General features: G+C 39.2%; 2 protein-coding genes and 1 pseudogene across 2 annotated transcripts in view; 1 reads left to right on the plus strand and 2 right to left on the minus strand.

Moving 5' to 3' along the window:
• Dcaf13 (DDB1 and CUL4 associated factor 13) overlaps nucleotides 1-18825 on the minus strand; it is a 35375-nt gene extending 16550 nt beyond the window's left edge. The window contains exons 1-6 of the mRNA XM_008851545.3: nucleotides 18648-18825; nucleotides 13519-13718; nucleotides 12898-13005; nucleotides 7143-7232; nucleotides 5906-6061; nucleotides 2347-2424 (exon numbers count right to left, since the gene is read on the minus strand). Coding sequence (XP_008849767.1) covers nucleotides 2347-2424; nucleotides 5906-6061; nucleotides 7143-7232; nucleotides 12898-13005; nucleotides 13519-13718; nucleotides 18648-18717 — 702 coding nt within the window. The 5' untranslated portion in view covers nucleotides 18718-18825. The remainder of the gene's footprint in view (nucleotides 1-2346; nucleotides 2425-5905; nucleotides 6062-7142; nucleotides 7233-12897; nucleotides 13006-13518; nucleotides 13719-18647) is intronic.
• LOC115067434 lies at nucleotides 6202-6346 on the minus strand (annotated as a pseudogene).
• A 90-nt stretch (nucleotides 18826-18915) lies between the features above and the next one.
• Slc25a32 (solute carrier family 25 member 32) overlaps nucleotides 18916-24665 on the plus strand; it is a 20298-nt gene continuing 14548 nt past the window's right edge. The window contains exon 1 of the mRNA XM_008851546.2: nucleotides 18916-19275. Within this exon, the coding sequence (XP_008849768.1) occupies nucleotides 19122-19275 (154 nt within the window). The 5' untranslated portion in view covers nucleotides 18916-19121. The remainder of the gene's footprint in view (nucleotides 19276-24665) is intronic.

Raw genomic sequence — 24665 nt, forward strand, 5'->3', positions numbered from 1 at the left:
ACTATGAGCATCTCTCAAAATGTCCTATAATCGTGGTGGGTCACCTGTCCTCTTGATCAAGGAGGCCAAGGAGACCCCACCACATGGACTTGAACCAGTGTCCAGTCTATAAAGAGGAAGGTCAACACAGAGGAATTATTTCCTCCATGCTTCCAAGTGAAGCCAACCACGGTTGAGCAGGACCTTTGACTTATCTTCACATAGGGGGAACTGGTAAAAGAAAGGGTCCCTGGGCTCCTCCCAAGCCCACTGTGACCCCTGAGGAACATTTCCTCAAACGACCTTAAGAGTAAAAATTAATTGGTTTATCTGGGCCAACTGTATGGCCTTAAGCACCCAAAAGGAAAGTATAATCAAAGATTAAAGGGGGCAATATAATTTTTTAAGAGTCCATATGTATAGCTAAAGCCTACACAACAAGCAAAAATGCTAGATAGGAGATATCTTCTTTTGAGTTGTTGGCCAGGATGGCCAGAGGGACTCCCAGATAGTAACCCAGCATCGAACTGTGAAAATGAACAGAAGACCCCAATCTTATATAAAGGAATACTGACAACTGATTGTTGCTAGATGAGGAACAGCTGACCTTCCTAAAACAAAGACCTCTAGACAGGCTGACTCTTCACCAGATGGACAAGTAGTGGGGAATGGCTGGGGGTGCTGACAACACAGCAGACAGTAGCAGGGATATCAGAGTGGGGGGAGGGAGGCTATGGGTGGGTGCCATCTGGGAAGTGGGTGTATAGTTGAATACGATGGTTTTGGAGGTTTTGTGTGATACACACACACACACACACACACACACACATAAAATCAAATTTTTAAAAATGTATTATATTTGAGGAGGAAGCATGGAAATTACATCATGTTAATTAGTAGAGGTGATAAACAGTACCACTGAAATCTACCCAATGACTTTATAGACATACCCAGGCGCCAACGATCCAAGTGCAACCAATTATGACTAGTAATAATCAGACACATTCAGATTAGAGATGCATGTGCCAACATCTCAGTGTTAGTAGCAAAAACAATGAGTCTTTCTGCAAGGAACAATATATTCCAAAATGAAACGTAGATCCAGAACTGGGGAACGGCTCGGGGCTCTGACAACACAGTGGACAGGGATGACAGAGTAGAAGGGCTCCGGTGGTGGTGGTGGGGACTGTGGAAGGGTGCCATTTGGGAAGTGGTTATATAGATGAATAAGATTGTGTGGGATGTTCTGTATGATATACACATAAAAAAATCAACAAACTCAGAAGAAAAGACTTATATTTGAGGAGGAAGCATAAAAATTTACTTCTTGATTACTAGAGATGATAAATATTACCATTGAAATATACGTGATGATTTTATATCCTTACTCAGGTACTAAGGATCCATGTGTAACCAACTGTGTCTAGTAATAATCAGATACATAGAGATTAAAGACACAAGTGTAAACATGTAACTAAGGATCCGTGTGTAACCAACTGTGTCTAGTAATAATCAAATACATAGAGATTAAAGACACATGTGTAAACATGTAAATGTCAGTAGCATTAAAAATACAGGTAACAGCATACCTTAAAATGAAATGGAGATCTTCTTTAAAAGGTAAAAACTCATTCAATTTCATGTCTTACAGGTTTTATACTGAGGCCAATATTATATGACTGTATTAATTCAAGTGTGAACCTAAAAATTTACAGCCACCTTTGAAAGAGATGTTTCCTTGCTCTGAAATGTGTTACTGAGTACGTTAAAGCTGTATTGAAATGCTTCTAGTCATGTGGTTATTAAATTTAAAAAAATTAAAATAATAAATATAACTATAAAAAAAGGAAAAAAGAAAAGGTATGTCCAAGCAATACTTTTCTCCATCTTGAAAGCCAGCCAGCTTAGGAGGTATTCATTTTGATCTAAGTTCCGGAATGATCACAGCAGAGCTACTGTAGAGTCTCTCATCTTCAATAAGAGTGTTTGCCTAAGTAAGTCAAACTGGCATCCACCAGTAAGTAAAATAAAGCTGGCCATGTGAGTGAGTTCTAAAACTTTTTGGAATAAAATAATGTGCATGTCATAAGATAATCAAACCCCCCTCCCCCAATAAGTACAGGTTAAGCAATGTAATAGCTTTCATTTTAAAAGTTTCAATTCGTTAAGCACTACTTAGATGCCTAAATTTATTGGCATTATAGAAGATACAAAGAAAAAAAGCAATGGAAAGTTGAGAGAATGTGATTATCAACACTCTGAGGTCAAAGAACAGCTCTACAAAAAAACAAAACTGTGACAAACATCAGCCACTTTATCTACAGAATGCATTAAAAATTATGCAAAACACACAAAATTGAAACTTACCTTTTTCAGAGGAGTAGCTTGCCTCATATCATACAGCACTATATTTCTATCAGAAGCACAGCTACCCAAGAGAAATGTCTAAAAGTAAGTATAACAAGGACCAGTCAAAAGCCAAGCTTGGATGCAAACTACATCTATTTGGGGCACAAACTACTTAACTATCTTTAATATTTATGTTAAAACCTCAAGCTGTAACATTAAAGCCTTTTTATCAGGTTATAATAAATGACCCATAATCTCAGCAACCTAAGTCACGTGTTTTCATGACTAAGTCTCCATGCATGTATTTTAGACATGAGTGGTAACAATGAAGGATAACACTGTATTCTGATTTATAATAGAACTTATTTTACTTATCTGCTCTTCAATTTAAGACTTAGTTCTTGCTTTTCACTATTATAAATAACTCTTCGATAAATATTTTCAGACATGTAACTCTTCTTTTGAATTATTCTCTTAGGATAACATTTCATAAGTGGTATTAACTGAACCCAACGTATAAAGTTGTATACCTTTTGATATTTAAGGCTCATTATTTTTCAAAGACATATACCAATATGTAGTGCAATATGAGATATATCAATTTTACAACTCAGCAGCAGTAGTCATATAAATTGTTCAGTATGACAATATTTCCTGAACACTCAAATTTTCTGCTTTATGATTTGAACATTTTCCTTTATTTATGAACTCTGTAAGAACTTGGACTGTCCTTTGCCCAACTCTGAGTGCATGTGTGTCTGCAGCGTTTACAGGGGGTGGGGTTCCAAACTCAGTCCTCAAGATTACAGCAAACACCCTACCCACTGAGCTATCTGCCCAGCCCCAGATTACACTCTTTGTAATACTATTCCTCCTTACTCATGGTTCAAGACACCCACAACTATTGGCTTCTGCCCACTGTTACTTCCTGTTGCAAGTACAGCAGGAACAAAGAGAGTTACTTATTAAACAGTTGCATGGCCAGCTAACTCCTACTGTGTGCACACAGTTCAAAAGAAGTATCAAAAGCTAATGTTAAAACCACGATCTCAGTTCAGTTCTGAAGCCTCCTCTCTCAACTGCTGCCTCCAAGACCTCCTTGCTTAGTTGCCCCTCAACCTCTTAACCTTCCATAGCTTTTCATTATGTCACCTCAGTGTATGACCAGGTTCCACTTCTAAAAACAAATACTTTGATCTGAAAATGGCAAAAGGTCTACCTAGAATGAATGCTAACTTTCACATGTAAAATATGATGGCACCTCAGTATTAACTTCTGGTTTTACTAGAGTTGTAGGCTTCAATATTTTAACAGAAAATTAATTATTAATGATTAGAGGAAACAAATATACTCCATTTGTTCACAGCAACATGCCCTGCCCTTTCCATTAGCTTTAATACAGAGCAAGAGGCATACACACCATTTGCTTTTACCATATCAGTTCATAAGATTTAAAAAAGAAAACAACAAAAAACCCCAGAGCTGAATAGGTATTAAATAGACAAGTTTGAAAAACATGGTTGCTGGGCCATGATTGATAATGATTTTAGAACTGGCCATCAGATCTTCTGATATACTCACTAAAAACAGGAAAGCAAAAGATTTTGTCTGTCCCTTTAAAAAGTAGGAATCAAGCTGGGCGTGGTGGTGCACACCTTTACTCTCTGCCCTCAGAGGCAGAGGCAGGCCAATCTCTGTGAGTTGGAAGCCAGTGAATTCCAGATCAGCTGGAGCTACAGGGAGACCCTGTCTCAAAAAGACCAAAAAAAAAAGTAGGAATCAAGCTGGGCATGGTGGCGTATGCCTTTAATCCCAGCACCTGAAAGGAAGAGGCAGGTAGATCTCTTTGAGATGGAGGTCAGCTTGGTCTACATAATGATTTCCAGGTCAGGTGGGACTAAGGGAGACCCTGTCTTAAAAAAAAAAAAAAAAAAAAAAAAGGTAGTAGTCACTATCTATCTGGATTTACTATTGTTTTAATAATAATATCACCATCTTGAATTTAGGTAGTCCTTCTTTAAAATAGTCATATATATGTTATCATAATTTATACTCACGACAAACCTATGAAGCACAATCAGAGATACAATTGATCTCATTTTAAAATAAATATAAAGAAGTATGACTTGGATAAAATAAATGCTAAGGCAGGCTGTAAGAAAACTGTCAATTTAGCCCCATCTCAAGAATTTTAGGTAAGGGGCTAGAGAGATGGCTCAGTGGTTAAGAGCACTGACTGCTCCTGCAGAGGATCCAGCACCCACGTGGTGGCTAACAACCTGCTGCAACTCTAGTTCCAGGAGATTTGATGCCCTCTTCTGACCTCCATGAGTACTGCATGACACGGGTGCACTTAAACACAAGCAGGCAATACACTCATACACATAAAAAAAAAAAATAGTATTAAAAAAAAAGAATGGCTTTGTGGGTCAGCAATTACTTGTTTCACTATGGCCTAGAAGCAGCTACAGACTATAAGAGGGTCTGCCTGTAAGACACACTGGCAATCTCTGTTCCTGTAGCCTCCCCACCAAGTATGTACACAGGCATGGGCTGCTGGCAGGTTATTCTTGTCTGCTGCTTCTTGGCAAAATTTCAAGGCCATGCTCACACTGGATTGCAGCATGTCACATTCCAATACACTATATGGATAATCTTTATACTCTGCTACTTTAGTTTAACCTTTCCTCCCTCTTTTACCAGTATGGGTCTCTGAGAGTGTGAAACTTGCTCATCTAGATTTTCTCTCAACAGAAACTAACATGGTTGTTTCCTAGTAACTTCTAAACACAGTGACTTCCTTTTCCTTCTGAAAGAACAAGCATCTCTACTGAGTCTTCTGGACAATGAGGATCATCTCCTGTTATGTATTCAGAAAAAGTCAGGGAACAATCTGGATCCAAGTGCTCGATCAGCACTCAGGCCAGCCTCCCTTCCTAGGATCACACATGAATATATAACATGTAGTAGCTAACATCCAAGTCTGTACTTAGACCAGGAAGAACTAGGAATCAATTCGGACTTCAGAGCAAAAAAAAAATCTAACCAGAATTGTCATGCAGTTCAATAATGACCACGCACGTTATTATGAAACACTGGTACCCTTATGACTTACAAATACAGAAAACAATACTCAATTATCTTTTTTGTGAGCTCCAAGAGGTCTAAGAAAAAGTAACATCTTCAAAACGCAGTGATATAATCTTGTGGAACACAAGTGTGGACAACGTAAGCAAAATAAAGTGAATATGAGGCTGAGACGGACAAATCACAGTACAAGGCCAGTCTGTCCTATGCAAAACACTGTTTCAAAAATAAAATAAAGTCAGGTATTTGGATTCTACTCTGGTGAGCACTTGCACATACCTAACCATTTGATGACAGCTAACATTGGTATCTGGGGCTAAAATTCAGGCTAACATTTAAGGTTTCACAGAACTCAAATATAACCTTGAAAACTTACCAAATGCTAATTAAAATTTAGAAAACTCTTCAATCACAATTCAAATTTCCAAAACAGACCTTAAATTTCATGTTAAACCATAAGCAGAACATTATTTTTTTTAAAGACCATTACCTCAATAGGGTTAAATTTGACACTACTTATACTGTCAAATCCCCAGTTCATTGAGGAAACAGGACTGGTTCTTTGTTCATCCCAAATGTCTACTTGCTGTCCACATGTGGCAAAAGCAGGATCTTTCCAGTGATGATCAATGCCAGTATACACTGTCTTTAAAAGCAAAGAGGCTGTTATAAATGGTTCTCTTCACTATAACTTTAAATCAGCAGAAGAATATATATATATTTACACTCTCATTTTTTCTGAGGAAATCCTTGCTCACAAAGAAACTTCTTCCCCTTCCCCTCCCTGTAGCCTACTATCTCAAATCATGCAGTTGAGTTTCCTACACTTGGGAAAATCACAGGGTAAGCACATCCAGAATGCAATGGGTTAGCTGCACACCCTGAGAAAACCATCTACTTGATCATAGTGTCTCCTCTGCTGGGTAGGTATAAGGAAACTTTATTGAAGCCCTTCCTTAAGAGACAAAAAAGTTTCATTAAATACTAAGACATCTTATCAAAATGAAATCAATTTTGTGTTACGAATGACTTGTTACCACCTGGGAATTATTTCCATTTCAGCTCATATCCTCTCCATCTACCTCTAAGAATATTTATAACCTCCTGAAACCTGACACAGAGCCTAAATCTACACTAACCATAACAGTGAGATAAAGTGACAGCTTTAAAAATGCATATATCTATAGATTAACTCTAACTTTAGAATTTTGTCTGCTTAAATGTAAGAATGTCAACATTATAAAACATTGGTAAGCCAAATGTTCCACTTTATACTTAAGCTTTAACTAAACCACATCTGATTTGAGGAACAATTGTAAGAATTGTCACTAGGACTTATACAAGAGGCCTATCTTACTACACTTCTTCAAATTCTAATGAGTTCTTCAGTAAGAAACTCGAAGATGTGCATAAGATCTCTGATGATATACATGAGACAGAAATGAAACCATTATTTTCCTAACAGTCTTCCATGGCTGTCCTAGAAGAAATACCTCATTGCACCCCCCTACTTAAAAAGAGAAATCAACCCCTACTACAAAGACCATTAAAGAACTGTTCAAATTATTTAGCTTCAAAGGACCTTAATTACTTTAAATGTTGCTTAACATAGGTCAATTATTATAAATTAAAACCTCTCTGTTGTAATTACATTTTTTTCCTTTTGGGATCATGAAATAAGATAAAGAATGTTAATAAGCAAAATATCAATGAATGTGCTTTTGTACCTTTCCTAATATTGTATGCAATGGTTCTTCTTCTTCCCCATAGCCTGGTCCATTCATTTTCCACTGCTTCACAGTTTTGTCATCACCAACCTAGACATATTTTATGATGATGGTTTTAATGAACAATAGTTGTAAATTTAAAAGTTCTCAGCATATATCAAAGTATTAGTATCTCATTTCAAAAAGAAACAGGTACATATTCTTCCATTTTCATGTTTATTGATGTATTTACTTTCCATCATGAAAAAGATTTGTGACTAATACATAAATAACATGATTAAAAACAAAATAGTGTGAGTAGAGCAAAAGAGTAAGACATCAAAATTGGGTCAAGAAGGGTAATTCAAATCAAGAAAAATGGACTAATAAAATGAGTACTGAAATATCAAGTTAATCATCTAGAAAGTTTTAAGTTGGGCATGGTGCACACCTCTTAACATTCAGGAAGTTAAGGCCGGAACAATGTGAGCTCAAGGATACATAGTGAGCTCTGGGCTACATAGTGAGCTGGAGGTCAACCTGGGCAAGACCTTTCCTCAAAAAAACAAGCAAAGGTTAAGGCATCTACCCTGCAAATAAGAGAATCAAAGCTTTGACCCCAGAGCCCATGTAAATGCCTGGTGGGTGTGGCAGCTTGCCTGTAATTCCAGCCTTGGAATGTGGAGTCGGGAGATCTCAGAGCAAGCTAGCTAGTGAGAATAGTCCTATAGGCAAACTCCAGATTTGACGGAGATGCTGCCACAATGAATAAGGTAGAAGAGCTATTGAGGAAGATTCTCAGTTATCAGCCTCAGGGCTCTACACACATGCACCTGCACACAGACACATGTACATACAACATGCCCAACCCATATGAACATGCATACACCACCCCCAATATACACACAAAGATAAATAAACAAAAAAGTTTTAGCCAATATGCCATATTCAATAAATTCCAGATCATTTCAAATGCAAAAAAGGAAAATGCTAGAGAGAAGGCACTGCTATAATCTTGAAGTAGACAAAGCCTTCTCTGTGAGCCACAGGATTCTAGAACCTATTACGTTAGTGGCTTTCAAACTGAACTACAGATCCCTGGAGAAGTTTGCAGAGTCCCATAAGATTAAAATTATTTCACAATCCTGTTAAAGATTTTCTTTTCACTGTGCTAGAATCACAGAGATAGTGAAAAATAACTGTGAAGACTGTTGGTACCTCAGCCCAAATCGAAGCGAGGCAGCAAACTATGGTGACTTAGACTTGGCTATTTGGCAGACGTGCTTGAGATTAGATGAAGAACTTAAATTAGAATAAATACAATATAATGTAAGATTAAAAACATGAAATAATCCCATATGTGGTGCTGCACAACTGCTAGTACCTTCATCTGAAGACCCTGGACAGAAGTGCTCAGATTCTGAAACATTTACGGATACCCAGTGAGGTACCTGAGAAGGGGAATCAAGTCTAAACACACACTTTGTACATAATACCTGAAGATAATTTTATACAATTTTTTAAAATAATTTTGTGCATGAGACAGTTTTATGATGTGAAGTTTTTGATTTCTGGCATCATGCTGGTGGCTCAAAAGATCTGGTATTTTAGAGTATTATAGACTTCACATTTTTGTATTAGAGATGCTCAAACTGTACCAAACTCCTAGTTTTAACATTTCTACTAAAATTTGTAATCTATATCAACTTTTTATAAAATATTAGTAAGTATATGTTTATCTATGAAGAGAGCATAAAGTTAGCTCTTTTCATGCAACAAATGTAAAAGGGGAAACATTTGGGGTTTTGTTTTTTTTTTTTTTTGGTCTTTTTTGAGAAAGGGTTCTTAGATCCTCATGCTTTCAAAGCAAGCAGTTTAGTCATCTTCTGGCACATACATAGACATGCTTTTAGCCCTGCAATCCACTGTCAGATAACATTACTGAAATGTAAGTACGATATAAAGTCTGAAAAGCACATAGGAATGGAGGACTCAGGGTGGTTCTTGAGCCCCTCTGGCGTGGAAGAGGCCTCGTCTCCCTGTGCTCCAGCTGTCCTGGAACTCACCATGTAGACCAGGCTGGCCTTGAACTCACAGGGATCTGCCTGCCTCTGCCTCCCGGAGTGCTGGGATTAAAGGTGTGCGCCCGGCAAGGGGAAACATTTCTTAAAAAACATCTTATAGTGTATATGCAATAAGACTAGAAAAACATCTTATAGTATATATGCAATAAGACTAGAAAATTGATTAGATAGGTTTTGATACCAGAATCAGATAGGAATTTCCTTTGTTAAAGATACTAATGAACAGACTCCTCAGTAATATCTTTGCAATAGATAAAAGGTTATAGGGCTAGATACTTTTCTCCCTTAGACATTAATCTGCTATCCTTCTTCCTCAACCTCCTGAGTGATTATAGGCATGCACTACCAAATCTAGTCAAACAGAGCTACATCTTACCAACAACTCTGAATCAAACTACTAATAACCATAACAGAATTCTGATTCTTTTGGGAGCCAGCAATCTAGGGAGATGTACATCTAAGCAATCAAGGCCTAGAATGAGAAGGCAGTGGCCACGGGTCCTATGGGAATCCCAGGCTAGTTGCTTACACCAAGGGAAGAGCCCATGTTGCAACACTCTGGCACCTTTTCCTGTCTCAGGATCAAAATGTGGGGTCTACAGCTGATGGGCAGTATCGGAAAACATGAGTGGCCAGCACTTCTGACATGTTCATGGCCACTGGACTGGGCATTGGTCACTAACCAGGGCAAAGACTGCCTGCTACATCTCTACTTTCCACCAACCTGGGCCCTTGTAGGACAAGAATACCATAGTCTTTTCTCAAAAACAATGTAATCTAAGTACCAGGTCTTGGGTGATCTGGCTTTACTCAATCAGATATTTAGCATAATATGAAATCGGATAAACTGTACCTTTGAATCATCTCTTTCTCCAATGTTTCAGATACACTATCTGAAAGCTCATACAAATTTCCTCCAGCGTGACTAAGCTTTTCTCCACAGTCTACTGAGTACAAGCCACCATCAACTCCCAGGAAAGTTTAACAAATAATGTACTAGGCATAATGAGGCACACCAAGAAGATCTCCGCAAGTTCCAGGGCAGTTTTTAATGTAGAGAGTTCCATCCAGCCAGTCAGAGCTACATAATGAGATCTTGTCTCCAATAAACAAACAAACAACCCTGTCTAGAACATCTCCCCTCCAGGATGGGTAAACTGAAGAAGGATGTGTTAGAATTACAAAACTGTTGTCTTAGACCCTATGAAAATCAGGCAAAAAAAGTTTCTTTTGTCACACTGCATACTAAACTTTTTAAAAACATCATCTGCTAAAATTACATGAACAAATTTTTATCTTATCTCTAACAAAACAATTACTTAAAATGTCTTTTAAAAAGGAGAAATGAATGATGAACATGGAACAGTTTTAGCCTAAAATTTCATGTTTAAATTTTCAAAATATAGGGGCTAGAGAGATGGTTCAGCAGTTAAGAGCACTGGCTGCTCTTGCAGAGGACCTGGGTTCAGTTCTCAGCACCCACATGGTGGCTAACAACTGTTGGAATTCCAGGGATTCCAATGCCCTCTTCTAACGTCTTCTAACCTTCACCAATGCATGCAGGGGTGCACTTGCTTGTGGTAAAACACTCAAAACACATAAAATAATAATATCTACTTGTATTTTTTGTGCGGAGAACACAAATCTACTTTCAACAATTTTCATTAATACAATGTACAATTATTAACAACAATCACTATCCTGTACAATAGATAGTCTGGGTTTATTCTTTCTATCTGACAATTTATAACCTCTATGCAACATCTTCTCAATCGTTCCCTCCCCCAAAGTCACTGTAACTACCATCCTATGAGTACAATGTTTGACTTTTAAGATGCTATATAAGAGATTATGTAGATTCTTCCTACTGTACCTGGCTTATTTCACTCAGTATGTCTATCTACATTGCTGCAAAAGACAGAATTTCCCTCCTTTTTATGGTTAAATAGTATCCCACTATGTCTATATATCATATTTTCTTTATCCATTTATTTATTGATAGACACTTAAGTGAATAATGCTTTAAAAGAAGTCTCATTTATTTGAGTTTTTTTTTTTTTTTTAAGCATACAGTAGGCTGCTTTAAAAAGGCTCATTGGTAGAGCCTTGCCTAGCATGCCCAATGCTGTGAATTTGAATTTCAGCACCACAAAAAAGAAAAAGAAAAAAAAAAGATACTGTAAATACTCTCTCTGGCTAGGACAGTATTAATATATCAATCAGTATATTCAGAAGAAAGCCAAGTGGAAGAATGGAAGACGTCTTAGTTGCCCTCAGCTCCACCTTGCCAGCCAATTCCTTCTACAATATACAGTGTATCACCGTGTCATGTAGCCCATCCACATTCATAGGTTCTTTGTGCTCTCTGGCTACTCTTGAGTTTTCCTACTCCTAAAGAGAGGCATTCTGCAATGCAGCCTCCCTCGTATTTTTATATAAACTCTTTACTGTCTCCCAATGATGTCATACTATGATCTCAATCATTACTGCTGTGTAAATGATGCCAAGGTTAGTTCGGACTTCTCTTCTAAGTTCTTTATCTGCACCTACAAAGAACTGTCATTTTCACTCAAATAACCTGCTGCCAGTCAGTTTATCTCACCATACCTTTCACTCTCCTCTAAACTTGCTGATAGTCCTGACTTCTTTTCCACAATACAAACTACTATCTTCTGATGTATCTCAAAGTCAGTTGACGGGCCTATCAAGTTTCCAAGATACTACTATATCCAACTACTACTTTCTACAGTCTTTACTTCCCAGGCAGCCCCCTATTACTGCTATACAAACCATGACAACAGCCTACAAGCTGAGCATTCTTGGGTGTCAATCATCTCAAAGCAAGCTGGGGATCAGTTATTCACGTGTTATAAAATCAGCAATGAGCTTGAATTGGTATTTTTTTACACAAATGGTCATAGCAACATTATTCATAACATCCAAAAGGTGGAGACAACCCAAAAGTTCATCAATAAATGAATGGATAAAAAAAATATGGTATATACATACTACTGTTAATATTATGCAGCGTTAAAAAAAATTCTAATGTGCTACATTTCAGATAACCTTGCTAAGTGAAGCAAGGGTTAGGCAATTTCACATACAAAAATTTTATGATTCTACTTATATGAGGTACCTAAAATAGTCAAATTCACAGATAATCGACTAATTGTTCCCCTAGGCTGAGGAGGAAATGGGAGTTACCACTTACAGAATACAGTTTCAGTAGGGCAGATAACAAGTCATTGGGTGGTAGCACCCCACGATATAACACACCTAATGCCACTGAACTGTATACTAACAAATGGTTTAAAATGATAAATATGCTATATCTTATGATACACACTCAATCATCCCTTACTAAGTGTAAATTATTCATCTTAGCACTAAAAATTTTTCATAGTAAGTTTATTATCATTCTAAACTTAATTCCCATTAACCCCACTTCTCAGTCTTCAGTACAAATTAAATTATTAAATTAATTCAAGGATGGTACTTATTTTCAAGAGAGCCAAAAAAAAAGTATGGGTAAGGCTAGATTACTCAATGAAAACTAGGACTTTTCAAGGTTTAATAAACTTGTTTGTATTGATGAACTCCAAAAGGTTCGTAGAACAAATAAATGAACTTAAAAATAATTTATACAGTTAGTAAGTCATATATAGGTTAAAGAAACTTAAAAGAATACTCACAGTAAAAAAAGAAGTCCCACAAAATCTAGTACATATTCCTCGTACAAAACCTTCGTGTGCTTGTATTGTGCGGATACATTTTCGTTCAGTCAGGTTCCAAATTTTAACCTATGATAAAGCATACTAGGAAATTTCAGTGAACTATAAATGCAAAATGTTCAGGTAAGGGGTACTATATTTGACGAAGAAGAAATTCAACACTAAAAAGGCTACGCATCATTTCAGCAGACAGCTAAAACCAAAATCCTTTGGATCAAAATAATGTATTACATAGGGATAAATGTATCAACAAGCAGAAAATGCAATCTGTCAAATATTCTGTTGATTCCTAAGTGCTTCAATGCCTTTTTTCCTTACCAGAATGGAAATTAAGTGTTCAGTCATTAATAATATCTTCTATGAAAATTTCAAACACACTTATTCCAAACACAATTTATGTACTGTTGAGTTAAACCTTAAGCCACTGAACTGATACCTTAGAATTAGGAAAGAAACTACTGAACATTACTTCAGAATTTAGGCTTGCAAACTAAACTGATAACAAAGCTAACTGATTGTAAATAAAAGAAAAAAGATAATATAGAATGTTTTGGTTTAAAATAGTAAGATTGTAACACTTGCCTCTCCATCACATGCCCCAGAAAGGACAGTAGCCAAACTCTTTGGATGCTTTGCCAGGCAATTGACTCCATCACGGTGACCATCCAGGGAAGCAAGGAATGGTTTTGCAAACACACGTTCCAGTTTGGTAGCATTTAATGCTCTTACATATTCTCGTGGGACCTCAAAAGGGTGTAAGGTAGGATCATAGTTTCTTGGAACTGGAATAAGAATAACCTCTCTTAATAAAACAATTCACGTTTACTATTTTCTATGGAAATCCCCAGCTAATCACATGATGTGTCATTCAATAAGCCTTTAATCAGGGATACTGTTTTACACCTAGCACTGTGAAGAATATAAAAGTGGTAGACCTGTTGTCTAAAAATCTTTTCGAAACTATGGGAAAACCATGGACTACATAGTCTTGCACACTTAGACTACATAAATGCATACACACACAGCTTTCCTTCTATACATCCTACCATGCTCTTCAGCTGGGCTGTAACTTCTCACAGGCAGGGCTCCTTTGCACTCCTCACACAAAGCAAGTGCATAACAAATGTTTGTTCAATTAACTGTATGCTGTTTCTGCTAGATGCTCTCTGGTGCTAAGTCCTGCACTGATAGGTCCACAACATTGTGATTATAATCATTCACATAGCTACTATATATTGGGCACTTTCTACATGTTTACTTGCTTGAAAAACACTACACAGAGCTCACCAAGCTCCAGGGGCTATTCCAAATACCTTATATTAGCTTCATCTCCATAGTACCTTACAGGTTAGGTTCTATTACTACCTCCCACTCTACAGTTGGTGAAACTGAGGCAAATAGAGGGTAAGGAACTTGCCTATAACCATGTTCTTAACTAGTCTGCCAAACAAGTCTCAGTTAATAAGTTGCCTCAGTTGATAATGCTTATGAAATAATTCTAAATCCTTTTTAAATGTCTAAAAAGGAATCTAAAGTATAATAATAAATACATTTTCTTTCCCCTCAACTTTACCCTGCTCTCTGACTTCATGTTAAGTTTATTATATGCAACGTGGGATAAAGTTCTAACTTTGGTCATTCTTATGAATTTCATTTTCCATAGTCCCTAATACCAAAACTCAAATGCTCATCTACTCTGAAATTCTTCCCTTTCTTCGATATTATCTAATAATTTAATGTTAGCCCTTATTACCTTACACTTGGACTACAGTAATATAATCCCTATTTGATTTGGCAGTTAAGAATATTATTACATTAATCAAACATATGTCACTGCTATAATCAAAGCACTTTAAAGGCTCCTGAAGAAGTCATCAAACCTTCAGACGTGTGTCCCATTACAACACAGCCTTTGAGCTGGAATATTTAGTACAAGCATGTGGGAAGATGAAAATGCCTGGTTTTTGTTAAAAACTTTTTTTTTCAACTGAGAAAAATCAAGGCTTTCAATTTAATCTGTGTTTCAATATCTGGTCTATATAGTGAGTTTCAGGTCAGCCAGGGTTACATAGTGAGACTCTGCCTCAAACAAACAAAAATAGATGTTCCAATTGCTCACTACAGTGAACAGAGTAAATACATTTTAGATACTTTTGATGGACGGAATTAAGCTCAAACTCTTCTGGTCCCACTATCACTTCAGCTTCAAAGTATTTTGAAGCTCAGCTCCAAATAGGTTTACTGACGCCCAAAACTACCTCTCATTTTTCATCTGCACACTATCTCTTCCATCAAGACTTACTTTAACTTTGATTTTAACCTACATAACCATCATGTATCCCCTTAAAAATACTTTAAATTTTACATCTTCTATAGTTTTTCAAATCACAATGATTGTGCCCACCTCTAACTTCATATATCCAGCCAACAGTAAAGGACTAATACTGATGGAGCACCTACCACACACCATAAGCACTGAGGATATCACAGCTAAAACCTCACACAAAAACTACAAATATTTATGCAAGGAGTTTCCGGCAGCATCAGAATTACCAAGGGTATTTTAAAAGTAAAATTTACGAACTGGTGCTTATTCAAGTATAGGAATACTGCATTAAATTTACAAAATAACACAATATAAAACTGAATGAATTCACCCCTCATCAAAGCTATTTTTTTTGCAACAAATGAAGACTACCAGAATTCCAGAACTTGTACGCAAAGAGTAAGTGTCTGTGAGATGCTTAATCCTAAGTGACACATCTTCAATGCAACCTCTGCACTTAGGATGAATGCATCTCTTAACTCTCACCATAAGGAAACTTATGCAGCAGATGGTGATTTAACACAAGAGACCTGTAATTAGCCAAAGGTGCAGAGATCAAGAGGCCACAGAGTACTCATCCCTGAATAGGACAGCTATTTCAAACCTCTGCCTCCCAAGGTACAGGGATCATTGTGGAAGAAGGGACAGAAAGATTTTAAGAGCCAGAGCAGGGCGGATGGCCACAAGGAAACAGTCTTCCGGACAGGTGCACTGTTACTCATGTGAACTCACAGCAATGGTGACAGCATGCGTAAGTCCTATGCAAGCTCAAAGCAGACAAAATCCCAGCACAGACATAGAGAAGTGGGTTAAGAAATCCCAACCCAATCTAAGGAACTTTTAGCAATTGATGGCTGCTGGGAGGGAGAAAGACAGTGTCTTAGACGACTGGGACTCTTGGTGGGCCCAGTGTATGGACCTACAATGAAGGACATTGGGGGACAGAAATCATACTCTATAGGTCATATTATATATATAAAGAGAGTTCATTAAATTAGGCTGGGGGAGTAGGGGAGGGATGAGAAGAGGGGAGTGAACCTAAATGCCATCAAACTATTTGTATGAAAACTGCAAAAATTCAATTAAAAATGTAAAAAACTGAGTGAAGCTAATAAATGTATTTATTTTGTATTTTATAGCACTCCAAAAAGTCTATTTTTCCAATTTGCTATCTATTAACATTTCCATCAGAAAGTATAATCAGAAAGCTATCACAGGAAAAAAAAAATTTAAGAACAAAATCAAATGACTGTATCTCCTGAGATTCTATGACCAGCCTGTCATCCACTCAAGCACTCATTCATTTACAAAGCAGCCACTAAGTGACAGTTGTCTAAACACAGTGCATACAGGGACATGATTCTTCCCTTCATTGCAAGCTTGGTGTGATGGGAAAGGCTGATAATCAAAATACAATCATGAGACAATGATAAACATTCACAGAAATCTAAAAATTTGCAAGAAAAGCATAGAAAAGGGGCACTGAACTGGAAGGGAGAATGTGCAGGGAAAAGTATAGAAAGATTGTTGTTCACAGAAAGTTTCTTGGAGGAAGCAGCTGAAAAAGACTACCTTATACACACTCATATTGGCAAAGGTAACATAACATCAGCTGTGGTGAATGGAAAAGTGGAGATGAAGAAAGAACTGGCAGTTCAAAGCCTCTAGATAATGCCAAATCCACGTGACAAATCTATTTCGCATATGAGAAATATTATCTTGTTAACTTACTTTGTAAACATTCTGGGAGCAGGGACCCATATATTAGTATCTCAACGATGCTCATTATACACTATCATCTCTAGTGTAATAGAGCACCTTCTTGACCATAGCTACACCATGTTAAAGTTTAGGCTGACTCTAGTTTCTGAAATTATCAGGCGGTTGGCCCAGGATATGGGAATACATGCAAGCTGGACCCTGTTGTCTTGGGAACAGGTCACAGCATCCTAGAGTGCTCCTGCTAACTGCTGATTTATGGTTTCTGTAGGTTATGCTTGGCTTGCTTCTGCAAAATAGTAATTGTTGATTAAAAGAACAGAAATTAAGGGGACTCTCCACCTGTATGCTTGGGAACTTTCACTTTTCACTCCTGGTTAGTTTCTCTGTACAAAAAGTATCCCATAGCATTCAGAGATTCCTAAGATAAAACTGCTATACAACAACCCCTCCACCCCCAGAGAACTTTGTGACCAGTAAAGACAATGTAGAATAACAGTAAGATTAATAATGTCAGTTTATGAAAGAGGAGGAAGCTAGTTCCCTGCAGCTGGGGGGTTTGGGTGGAAAATTGTATTTTCTTATGTATTTCCTTGATAATGTTTGCTCAAGCTTAATTAAGCTCAATGATTGGCTTCTGTACTCTGCTTGCTTGCCCAGGAACAAGTTTAGTATAAAAGAGCCAAAGTGCTTAGGCTTGGGGTTGCACTGGGACCGTCTAGGAAAGAGTGTAGCCTGGCAGTAATAAATCTTTCTTTCTTTCTCCAGACTCACCTGTCTGTCTGTTTGGGGCGTCTGTGGATCACAGACTATAACACTACTTCCTTCAGTCTTGTTTTCTATGGCTTATTCCTCATTCACGCACTAAAGACATGACTTTTCTACACCTTACAGTTATTCTGCCTTAAGATCTTTGCACCTGCTACTCTCTTCATCTAGAATCTTCACACAAGATTGGTCTCTTGCTATTTTGGTTATCAAGAGCTATAATTCATAAAGGGTCGACATGCTAACTGGAGTACAGGACGGATAATAAAACCCATCGATTTCATTTTATCTATTCTCCCCCTCAAACTTTCCTCAAGAGTTTAAAACTGATGACTTTAAATCTCATCTTTCATTTTCGTTCATACGTAGGTAATAATCTTTAGTATAGTGACCAAACCAGCTGTTTTAAAAAACTTTAAACGCAAGCCGAGCGTGGTGGTGTACGCCTTTAACCCCAGCAGTCGGAAGGCAGAGGCAGGCGGATCTCTGTGAGATAGAGGCCACCCTGGCCTACATAGTGAGTTCCACGACAGCTGGGGCTACAGGGAGACCCTGTCTCAAAAAACCAAAAGCCAGTCAAACAAACAAAAAAGCTTTAAACCCTCAACCCACGAGTTTGCCTCAAACTCCACTTCCCAACATCTGGAAATTTGAGACAATCAGAGAACTGATAGAAGTGAAACACGGAAGCATTCTTCCTAGACATAACCACTTCCTACTAGAGAAAAACTCTTAGAAAATCTTAAAGACTTAGCGAGACGCCATGTGCTGCTTGGATACGCTACGGCCGGGTGTGGACTAAGTCACCGGGGAGAACAGAGACCGGAGCGCTGGCCTCCCCCCACCGTCACGGCTCGAAATTCGGTCAGACCAACGAGTCGGGAAGGACTCGTCTCACCTCTCTGTATATCCAGCTTGGTTTCACGGACATAGTTGTCGGGGTTCCGGCTCAGCATTTTCACCTTCATTTTGGCAACTCTCACTCTGGAATTCCACCAGCCGGGTTGGGATCCCCGCGGTCTCCGCCGGACTTACGACTTCCGCCTCCGACAGACTTCTTCCGGCTCCGAGGTTCCGCAGCGTCGAAGATTTGGACCTCGCGGTGCTCAGTAGTTGAGCAGGCTCGGGCTGGAGGGGGGCGGAGCTTTCAGCTGTCGCTCACCTGGGGGTTCCTACCAGCTCACGCCGCTGCGTTGGCGAGGCTGGGCGGCCGGGAAACTGCTGGCGCTCCATCCTCCACGCCCCTTGGGTCCCGGGATCTCCCTGCTCGGCTCCCGCATCGTGGGCTGCGATTGTCGCCACGGTGGCGGCCACTGCATCTCGCCCCAAGTCCACGGCGCTAGGCGCTGTGGTGTCCACGACCCCCGAGCCTATGACGGGCCAGGGCCAGCCGGCGGCCGGTTCGTCTGCGTGGAGTGCCGTGTTCCGCCACGTGCGGTACGAGAACCTGGTGGCGGGCGTGAGCGGCGGGGTCCTGTCCAACCTCGCGCTGCACCCGCTCGACCTCGTGAAGATCCGCTTCGCAGGTAAGAATCCGCTCGGGCACCAGGCCGCTCCTGTCAGCCCCGGAGAGGCGATCTTGGTCTCCTCAGCTTCCGCACGGAGAGGAGGAGGCCACCGAAGATGCTCCGGAGGTAGACTCCTGGAAGAGAGGCCGTGATGAACGCGCCTGGCTGCTGCACCCCATGACCCTAAGGCGGTAGGGAATGTGGAAGTTTGAGGTTCGCATTTGACCCTCAATGCAAGCAAATCATTCACTGTCGAAGGTACTTTGAAATCTTAGGGCAACCACGTGTTTGTTATAAACTATAAAAGAGCAAGTGTTTGTGCTGGAGCACAGTCCTCCCGTGGATGGGAATAGGTCTGGCATAAAATATTCTTGAAAGTATCTTGAGTTTTTGGTGTTTGTAGTGTGCATTATCCAGTGAAGGAAAAGGGAGCCACAATCTAAATACTATTTTAAGTGTCAGTTACGTATATGAAAATTAGCAAAAAAAAAGAAAAAAAGAAAAACCGCTCTAGAAATTAATGCGAATTTTCGGAAAAAAGTTTGAGAAGTGCTCTTTTGTAACTTTATTTGGGAGTCATTTTTTGGCATTTCAGTTGTTACAACTTAATTCTTCCTTGAGAAATGAATTATTGTAGAATGATTTTAGGGGAGTAATTCTAATCTTATTCAGTTTGTTTAAAGTATGCTTCTTAATAGTTGAACACTGCTGTTGCTGCTACAGCAGAAGTAGCTAACAAAGTTCTCACTGACAGGGAACTTAATTTTTTTCTTTTTTTTAATGTGTGTATGAGTGTCATGCCTGCATGAGTGTAAATGCACCAGTGTCATGCAGTGCCTTCAGAGGACAGAAGAGGGTGTCAGATCCCCTGGAACTCGAGTTAGGCACCATTGTTAGCTGGCATATGTGTCCTGGGAATCTAACCTGGGTCCTCTACAAGAGCAGCCAGTGCTCTTATCCACTGAGCCATTTCTCCAGCCCCCAGAACTTAAATTTGTAATTGGCCTAAGTTATAGAAAAGAATTCTAGACAGCATAAAATCAAGAGCAAAGTAGAATAAATCCAAATATATAATAGGAGAACAAATGGACTAATTTAGGGCTGGAGAAATGGCTCAGTGGTTAAGAGCACTTGTTGCTCATTCAGAGGACCTTAGTTCAATACTCAGCAACCACATTAGACAACTCACAACTGCCTGAAACTCCAGTTTCTGGAGGATCTGACACCTCTGGCCTCCATAGACACCTGTACTCACGTACACATATCCATACCATACTAGACACACACATTTGCATAATTAAAATTTTTTAAATGTTTTTTAAAAGACTACATATAAAATTGTGGATGGGTGTATATATCTGCAAAGGTTCCATAGAAGATCAGATATTGAGGTTCTCAACAGACTTAATATTTTGGCAGCCAGAAAGGAGACAAGAAGACATTCTATGATAGAAAATAGTGTGACGTTTGTGAAGTATTATCCTAAAGAAGATACCACAAAGACACGTAATTCCATGGAGTTTGGTGTGCATCTATAGTTGTTACGACTGTTGACTTTCATCGAATAGGAATTTATTATCCCCCTTATGCAACTGACTAACTTGCCCAAATGACAAGATTGTAAGATTCATCTGAGATATGAAGCCAGGCAGAATGACTCTAAAATGCTCTTGTTGATAATACCTCCGAATCCCTGGTGTACAGTGGCTTGAACATGAATAAAGATTGTTGGACTTGGCTGGAGATGTAGACCTGTATGTCCTGGTGTCCTGCTTCAACAGCTTCCTTTAGCACCAGAAGAGGTGGCAGTTGAGATTTTCATTCAGGAATGGAGTGGTTGGCTTGGTGAGTTAGACAGCGCTGTGAAGCAGATCAAACTTGAGGGAAGGGAATTCTTGGTGCTTGAGATTATGATCTTGAAGTGGAGAAAGTTAAGAACTACTTAGATGGCAAGGTGGCAGATAAAGTGATAAGTGACAGATAAGATAGAAACCCTAATTGAAGTTTTTCCTAGATCAAAGCAGAACTGTGTTGTAACAGAGACTGCAGTATGAATGAAGTAGTGGCAGAAAAGAGGAAAATTGAGAAAGATGAACAATGGAAATTGTTCTGGATAGCTTTAGTTGTCAACTTGACATACCTGGGTAGTCGGAGCCTCAACTGGTGAATTGCGTCCATTGTGAGTGATGTGGGAGGGCCCAGCCCACTGTGGGTGGTGCCACCCCTGCGCACGTGGGCCTATGTTGTATAAGAAAGCTGGTTGAGTAGGGGACAAAAACCAGACAGTAGCAGCGTTCCTCCATGGCCTGTGCTCCAGCTCCTGCCTCCAGGTTCCTGTCCTGAGTTCCTATATTGGGCTCCTTAATGAACTGTGACCAAGGAGATGTAAGCCGAATAAGCCCTTTCTCCCCAAGTTGGATTGTTCAGTGTTTTTCACAGCAATTGAGAAACAAACTATAACAGAAATATGTTGAGTATTCAATCAGCAGCAGTGCTGAATAACTCATAGCTTTTAAATATTTTCATAGAATTAAACCCACTTAATAAAAATTACTATCTGGGGGCTGGAGAGATGGCTCAGTGGTTAAAAGCACTGGCTGTTCTTGCAGAGGACCTAGGTTTGATCTCAGCACTGACATGGTAACTAACAGCCATCTGTAACTCCAGTTCCAGGGGATTCAACATCCTCTTCTGACCACCGAGGGTTTCGCAGAGCATGGGTGCACTTACACACATGCAGGCATGACATTTATGCACAAAAAATAAAATAGTTTTTAAAATTACTATCTAGTGATGGGGAGGGAGGGTTGGTCTTAGGTGTGTGTGCTATGAAACCAGACAGAATTTTTCAGTGACTCCAAGTGCAAATTGGAGCCCCAGAGTGTCCACAAATGCAAAAAGAATAGAAATATTATGTGAGAAGTTGGAGGAACTGGATCAGCTTCATGTTAGAAGTGAGCTGCCTCTTGTGAGTTGATCCTAAGATCAGGCATAGGTTGAGTGGAAAATTAGAGGGATCAGAATTTGGCCTGGCAAAGCAGTGCTCCAATATGAAACACATAACAGCTGAATGACAGATAATGTACTCTAGTATTAAATGGAAAGTTTGGGTTAGTGATCACTGAGGTAATTTTAAATCACTCATAATAATGAAAGTCCTAACAAAGAATGAGAAGAAACTTCCTAAAACCACCCAAAAGCCAAATAATGTGTGTGTTAAAGATATGTGGGTTTTTTTTGTGTGTGTGTGAAGAATGTAGAAAGTATTAATCTGATATTAAGAAGCAAAAATGTAGAATTAGTTATAAGACTAACACACAGTAAAGTTTCATGTTACAAGATCCAGTAGCATAATTAAACCAGTACTTAGTGAGTGCCTTGTAGTACTCCAGATAGTCTAAGGGCTTTCCATGTATTGACTCATTTAATCTCCTGTCGGTTTTGGAGTCTTCTTTTCCTCTATTTTATGACTAAGAAAGCTCAGGTGCCTGACTTGGGGCGGCGACCGGGGCGGGGCGGGTCATGCCTTTTATCCCAGCATTCAGGAGGCAGAGGCAGCCAGATTTCTGTGAGATCAGGGCCAGCGTGGTCTCCATAGTGAGTTCCAGGCCGTCTGGGGGTACAGGGAAACCCTATCTCTCTATCTTTAAAAAAAATTGGAAAAAAAAAAAAAAAAAAAAAAAAAAAAAAGCCAGGATCACCCAGGTACAGAGTTAATCAAATGAATACTTAGTAGCATAAGAATTAGTACGATTGGAATCCAAACCTCAAAAGTCAGGTGCATAGCTTATACTGTTAGTTTGACCCTAGGTAGATAATTTAGTATAGCAAAAAGGAAAATTTTAATGATAGAGATGAAAATAGAGTACAAATACAGTTAAGCCGCCAGATTTATGCCCTGTGAAAACAGCTAGGATTGTATGTTAGAAGTCAGATTAGGACTAGAGATGGAAAATCTGGAGCCCAGGACTGACAATGATAGTACTTAGTGGTTAAGAGATCACTCTTGTTGGGTAGAAAGAGTACCTATTTAAAAAGTCAACATTTAAGGATGGACAGAGGAAAAGAAGGTCAGGCAAGTTCAGTGGTGGAGAAAAGGAAAATCAGGAGGGTATGATGGGAAAACAAGCCACAAGAGAGGGTTATACTAGAAGGTTAAACAATGTTATCTGCCACCACAGGGTTTGGGAGGTCAGAAGAGGGCATCCGATCTCCTCCAACTGGAGTTACAGATAGTTGTTAGGAGTGCTGGGAACTGAAGCTGGGTCCTCTGCAAAAGCAACCAGTGCTCTTAAACACTGAGCCATCTCTCAAACCCCACCAAAGAATTCTTAAGGAATAGAACATTCCAGTGTGAACTTGAAGTTCCTTAGTGAGAGCATTTAAAGTACCAGGTAATACTAAAATCCAGCTTGCAGTGAAGGTGAGAAAATCTGGTTTTCTCATTTGCAGAGACTTAACTGATAGGGAGGCACTGGGATCAAAGAGTAACTTAAGCCTGTTTAAATCCTGGTAGGAAAGAACTAAAGAAAAGAAAAGATGAAGGCTGGATGATCCAAAGTGAGGTTTCTTTTCTTGGTTTTTGGAGACAGTCTTATGTAGCCAAGGCTGGCCTCAAACCCCTGATCCTCTTTCCTCCACTTCCCAAATTCTAGGATTTCAGGCATGCACTGTCATCCTGGCTAATAAATGAGCCTTCCAAGCAGAGGTCCAAGGGAACGGGATCAAGAGCAGAATTTACCTTTGCTCTCCAGTGCATGTGCACATATTACTCAAACAAGTTGCACAAAACAGAAGTTGTTCTTAGCATTTGTCCTGTGAAGTGTTTTTTGTTTGTTTTTTTAAAGAAATGGTATATTTCTATAATCCTGCTTATCAGATTTCATGGCTCCCTTGTTTTTTAAAACCTTAACATATTTCTGGGAACAGTAGGATTATTGAGGAATCACAGACAAGAGCAAGTTCAAGGCCAGCTTGGGAAATTTAGCAGTAACCTGTTGTGCTTGTTAGTTTTTGTCGACCTAACACAAACTAGAAACACCCGGAAAAGGGACCCTCATCTGAGGAATTTCTTTCATCAGATTGGCTTGTTGGCCTGTCTATTGGGCATTTTCTTGATTGCTGGTTGATATAGGAGGGCCCAGACCACCCTGGGGCGGTGCCATCCCTGGGCATGTGGGCCTGGGCTGTATAAGAAAAGTAGCTGAGCACACCAGGGGAGCAAGGCAATAAACAGTGTTCCTCTATGATCTCTGCTTGAGTTCTTATTGTGGCTTCCGTCAGTGATGGACTATAAAGTGTAAGATGAAGTAAAACCCTTCCTCCCTGAGTGCATTTTGGTCAGTGGTTGTATCACAGCAACAGAAGTCAAGCTAGAACGCCAGTCTCCATTTTTTTTTTTTTTTTTT

Source organism: Nannospalax galili, unplaced genomic scaffold, assembly GCF_000622305.1.
Source record: "Nannospalax galili isolate Female #2095 unplaced genomic scaffold, S.galili_v1.0 scaffold284, whole genome shotgun sequence".
NCBI lineage: Eukaryota > Metazoa > Chordata > Mammalia > Rodentia > Spalacidae > Nannospalax > Nannospalax galili.